Below are 6,212 nucleotides of genomic sequence, written 5' to 3'. Positions count from 1 at the left end.
AATCACTCGATTCGTATTGATAAGGAGACGTGCTGATTAGTTTTTGGCAGGTTTAGCCGTTCCGTAGATACAGAGTAAAAAGTGCCAAAAACGGTAACTCAGTTTTTAAGAGAACGGAGCTTCTGATTTTAATAATTCAAAAAAGATTTTACTTGTATTGACAAGATGAAGAACTGATTAAATTTTTGGGAAGGCAGGTATATCAAATTATCAGATATTTTATAGAGATTTTATCAATGTGTACACATTTTGTGTAATTTTTTTTTTGGTTTCGTACCAAGATTTTTAATTACGATACGGGAAGTTCCAGCACTTTGCCTTAAGGCACGATGCCATGCACCCCACTAGTTTCTATGGGTTTTCGTATTCATCCGTTCGATGCAATGGGGCGCTTCCACGCTTCGATATTTGGTCTCTACGTAGCTAACACAGCACGATTGCTTCCGTAAAACTTTCAAATAAAACAGGTCAATTTTTTCAAAAATTTCAAAATTTTCAAAAATCTAATTTTTTCAGTTTTCAAAAAAAAATTTAAAGCTTTTTTAAAATTTTTAATTTGCTGTGCGGGAAGATTCAGCAATGCCATGCACAACTAGTTTTTTTAACTTCCCGTAGGGCAAGTTATAGGAATTGCAAAAAAATCGAAAATGAAAATTTTTATATATCTTTACGTTTCAAAGGTTTAGAAAAAATGGATGTATATTTGTGTGTGTTTGTGTGTATGTGCGTGTGTGTATGTGCGCGGATACAAATTTTCGTCGACGATTTCGGGAACACCTATTAAGTGATTTAAATAATTCAAGAAACATTCGATTCGTATTGATAAGGAGACGTGTTGATTAGTTTTTGGCAAAGGCAGGTCTAGCCGTTCCGAAGATATGGGGCAAAAAGTGCCAAAAATGGTAACTCAATTTTTAAGAGAACGGAGCGTCCGATTTTAATAATTCAAAAAAACATTTTACTTGTATTGACAAGATGAAAATTGATCTAATTTTCACGAAGGCAGGTCTAGCGGTTTCGGAGATCTAATAAAAAAGGAAAAAAAGCCATTTGGCGGTCAAAAATGATCATTAAACAAATGCACATCAAATTACCAGATATTTTATAGAGATTTTAACAATAAGTATAAATTTTGTTTACATTCCTATGAGTTCCGTACCAATGTTTATCCGTTAGACGGCGACGCGGAGCTTACGCGCTTTGACATTTCGTCTCTATGCAGTTAAAGCAGTATACGATTGCTTTGAAGAAAAGTTTAGAATTTCCAAAATATGCCAAAGTTTTTTTTTCAATAATTTTTTTTTTTCAAAAAAAAGTAATTTTTTGTCAAATTTATAGTTTCTCAAAAATCTAATTTTTTCGAAGTAAAATTTTCTCAAAATTGTTAATCTTTTCAAAAAAAAAAATAATTTTTGGTACGGGAAGTTCCAGCAATTTGGCTTAAGGCACGATGCTATGCGCCTGTTAAAAATTTGCTGTGCGGGAAGATCCAGCAATGCCATACACAACTAGTTTTTTTGTTTGTTTGCAGTTACAAATTTTACATAATAGTTATAAAGAAATCGTTATGTTTCAACAATTTGTCTTAAGGTACAATGCAACAAGATGCTAGTATTGTTCTATAAATCGGGAAGTTTCAGCAATTTCTAGTACGTAGCAATTGTATGCATGTTGTATCAGTTAATTGCGCCGATGCCGTGATTGCCGTGCCGTGCAATGAAGAAACGTCTTACAGCAAAGCATGCTGCCATTTGCGAAACAGGTTTCAACGGAACTATAGCAATATCATATGATTGTAGTAGATATCTAGCGCCACAGTCCGCGTCGTTCGTCGCTCGGCAGTATGTGTTTGGCTTCGCGGAGGGATGGTAGTGTTTGCGCGCGCATTATGCTTCTGCATGAGATTCTCGTTTGACATTTTCAAGAGCTTTATTGAATTATAGTGACATTTAGCAAATATGGCGTGTGTTTGGATCCATAATTGTTTTATGTTATATATTTTAGTGACAGTGTATAATTTACAACCGTTGAGGGTTGTTTGTGAAGTTTTTGAACACAGAACATGCAGTCACAATCATCCCAAAGCACACGAGGTTAGTGACAGAAAAGTTTTAGGTTATTTTTGACATATGTTCTCACTAACATTACAATCATTTAAAATTAATATCTTGCTAACATTTCGATATACATTAGAAAATAAGGATCTATGTGTGTGTGTATGTATGTGCAGATGCAAATTTTCGTCGATGATTTCGTGAACACGGATCAACCGATTTGAATAAATAAAAAACATTCGATTCGTATTGATGGGGAGACGTGCTGATTAGTTTTTGGCAAAAATACGGGGCAAAAAGTGCCAAAATTAGCAATTAAGTGTTTGAGATAACGGAGCATTCAAGTTGAATGATTCAAAAAACGTTTTATTTGTATGTAAGTGAACAACTGATTAAATTTGCAAAGGCAGGTCTAGCGGTTTCGGAGATATTATAAAAAATGTAAGAAACTGCTATTTGGCAGACAAAAATGATCATTAGACATATGCACATCAAATTATCAGATATTATAGAGATTTTAATAAGTACAAGTTTTGTTTACATTTCTGTTCCGTACTAATGTTTATGCGTTAGTCTGCGACGCGGCGCTTACGCGCTTTGTTTATAGCTTTATACGCATCGCGACACATTTGAAGTAAAGTACAAAATTATGAAAATAATTCAAAATTTGAAAAAATGTTTCAAATTTTAAACTTCTGAAAAATCTAATTTATTCAGATTTTAAAAAATTTGAAAACCCGTATTCCCGTAGGGTAAGTTATGCTAATCGCAAAAAAAAAATTGTATATATCTTTACGTTTCAGAGGTTTCCAAACATTTTGGCATACCTTAGAAATAATGGATGAATGTGTGTGTTTTTGTTTGTGTGTGTATGTATGTGCACATATAATTTTTCGTCGACGATTTCGCGAACACGGATCGACCGATTTGAATCATTCAACAAAAATTCGATTCCTATTGATAAGGATACGTGCTGATTAGTTTTTGCACAAGGCAGGACCAGCCGTTTCGAAGGTAAGGGGGGAAAAGTGCCAAAAGCGGTAACTCAGTTTTTAAGAAAACGGAGCGTCCGATTTTAATAATTCAAAAAATATTTTACTTGTATTAACAAGATGAAGAACTGATCAAATTTTCATTGCAGGTCTAGCGGCTTCGGAGATCTAGTAAAAAAAGTAAAAAAAAAGCCATTTGACGGTCAAAAATGATCATTATACATATGCACATCAAATTATCAGATATTTTAAAGAAATTTTATTAATATGTATAAATTTTATTTACATTTCTATGAGTTCTGTAACATTGTTCCTTCGTTAGACTACGAAGCGGCGCTTACGCGCTTTGATATTTCGTCTCTATGCAGCTAAAGCAGTGCGATCGCTTTGCAAAAAAGACAATTTTGTTCAAAAATTTCCAAATTCTCAAAAATCAAATTTCTTCAAGTTAAAAAAAAATGATCTTTTTTATATGATTAAGTTTTTGGTAAGGAAAGTTACAGTAATTTGCCTTAAGGCACGATGCCACACACCACTAGTAACTTCCCGTAGGGTAGTTATAGTAATGGGCCGATAATCGAAAATGAAATTTTTTGCATTTCTCGACGTTTTGAAGGTTTCTGAACATTTTGGCATACCTCAGAAAAAATTGATGTGTGTGTGTGTGCGTGTGTGTGTTTTGTATGTCCGCGTATTTTCGTCCACGTTTTCGGGCGCACGGATCAATCAATTTGAATGGTTTAAAAACATTCGATTCCTATTGGTAGGGAGATTAGTTTTTGGCAAAGACAGGTCCCGCCATTTCGAAGATACAGAGCTAAATGTGCAAAAAATGGCAGTTTTTGAGTGAACTAAGCGTCCGATTTGAATGATCTAAAAAAACTTTCTGCTTGTATTGACAAAACAATTGCTTTTGAGAATGAAAAATTATTTCATCTTTTTTTTATTTTCCATAAAATATTTTTGTAATTTTGGATTGAAAATTCAAAAAATGACGCATGCTAAGCACAGTCTAAGCGCCACTCTGGTACAAATGTTTACCCAAGTGCGTTTATACTGTTTATGTACTGGAGCACTTTTCCAGTTTTGTGAAAACTATTGAAAAATGTGAAAATGCCGCCAAGCTACGATTGTTAATGTTATGGAGATAAATTGATTTATGATTTACATTTGATTTGCTCAGATATAACAAGTTAGCAAAAATAATGAAAGTTACAGTATTTGTAATAATATATTTGAAAACGTTTAAAATTTATCGAATATTTCATTACTGTACGGGAAGTTCCAGCAATTTGCCTTAAGGCACGATGCCACACACCACTAGTTAAAAATTTTAATTTTCCGTCCGGGTAGTTTCAGCAACTTGCCTTAAGGCACGATGCCATGTACCACTAGTTTGAAAATGCCGTTAAATATAGACTTACAAGTACAAGAGTCTATAAACGTAAGTTACTTGACAGATTGTTTCGTTAACATGCCCGGTGCTGTACGAACAGTGGGAATTACTTTTGCAATATCACACTCTATTCTACGCGAGTAATGTATAATGGATCTGAACCAGTTTTTGCATTTAATTAAATGTAAATATGAATAATTGCAGAGGATGGATTTCATAAACATTTGAAGTTACAATGTATTCAATTGCACATCTCTGAGAAATTATATCTTATTTATGTATGTGTGTGTTTTTGTGTTCATTAACTTCCCGTAGGGTTAGTTACAGTAATCGTCCAAAAACCGAAAATAATATTTTGTTGCATATTTCTACAATTCAGAGGTTTCTGAACATTTTGGCTTACTTTAGAAAAAAATATGTGTGTGTGCCTATGTATGTTTATGTATGGATACAATTCTAATTATTAACTTCCCGTAGTGTAAGTTATTGTAATCGTCCAAAAATCGAAATTGAAAATTTTTACATTTCTCGTCGTTTTGAAGGTTTCTGAACATTTTGGCATACCTCATTTTTCAGTCACGTTTTCGGGCGCACAGATCAATCGATTTGAATGGTTCAAAAAGCATTCGATTTCTATTGAAAAGGAGATGTGCTGATTTGTTTTGGCTAAGGCTGGTCCAGCAGTTTCGGAGACACGGAGCAAAGAGTGCAGAAAATAGAAATCGAGTTTTTGTGAGAGATCGGTGTATCCGATTTGAATGATCTAACAAACAGTTTTTGGCAAAGGTAGGCCCAGCGGTGTATTTTGAAGATACAGAGTTAAATGTTAAAAAAAATGGCAGTTTTTGAGAGAACTAAGCGTCCGATTTAAATGATTCAAAGAACTTTCTGCTTGTTTTAACAAAATAATTGATTTTGAAAAAAAAAATGTTTCAAAATAATTTTTTATCAATTTTTTTTTCAATTTTTTTTTGTGTATATCGAAAATAAAGCAGATTTTTAGTTTATGCTTTTACGGCCTCCTATAGGTAATCTTATTCCCCCAAATTTATCTGTACCTATCACTGCCTCTCTGGTGCGGTACATCGACTCCAAGTGGCAGTAGCGTCCACTTTGGGAATCACTGCTTTAGATGGTGGAAGACAAAAAAAACTTTAACAGATATTCATGCAGTTATTAAAAATAAAACGTGGTTATAAATAATTTAATTTTAATTTCATACGAGTTTCAATTTGACTCTTCTTCAGTAGATTACAAAATATAATACTAAAACTAGCTGTAAGTGGAATTCTGTCTTGAGGCAATTATGGCATCGTGCCTTAAGGCAAATTGCTGGAACTTCCCGTACCGTAACGAAATGTTAAAATAGATTATTATAAATATTGTAACATTGTCTAATATTTATAAGAATTATATAAACTGAATTGCAGAGTTGAAGTTATTTATAAAGTATATTAGAACTAATAGTCAGAATTAAAAATAAAATCTGAAATATTTTCGATATACAAAAAACTAAAAAAAAAAAAAAAAGTTGGAACAAATTTTTTTTTCCAAAATCAATTATTTTGTTAAGACAAGCAGAAAGTTCTTTGAATCATTTAAATCGGACGCTTAGTTCTCTCAAAAACTGCCATTTTTTACATATTTAGCTCCATATCTTCAAAATGGCTGGGCCTGCCTTTGCCAAAAACTGATAAACACTTCTCCCAATCATTACTAATTGAATGTTTTTTAGATGATTCAAATTGGATACTCCGTTCTCTCAAAAAT

At 33.0% G+C, this 6,212-nt stretch overlaps 1 protein-coding gene across 1 annotated transcript in view; it reads left to right on the top strand.

Moving 5' to 3' along the window:
* The first annotated feature begins 1,861 nt into the window (after positions 1-1,861).
* The window catches only part of LOC113367297 (leishmanolysin-like peptidase), an 80,465-nt gene continuing 76,114 nt past the window's right edge, over positions 1,862-6,212 (top strand). The window contains exon 1 of the mRNA XM_026608913.1: positions 1,862-2,093. Coding sequence (XP_026464698.1) covers positions 1,959-2,093 — 135 coding nt within the window. The 5' untranslated portion in view covers positions 1,862-1,958. The remainder of the gene's footprint in view (positions 2,094-6,212) is intronic.

Source organism: Ctenocephalides felis, unplaced genomic scaffold (assembly GCF_003426905.1).
Source record: "Ctenocephalides felis isolate EL2017-DRISC unplaced genomic scaffold, ASM342690v1 CF-g0.4_SCAFFOLD_01170, whole genome shotgun sequence".
NCBI lineage: Eukaryota > Metazoa > Arthropoda > Insecta > Siphonaptera > Pulicidae > Ctenocephalides > Ctenocephalides felis.
This window is presented reverse-complemented; position numbering and strand designations above follow the sequence as displayed.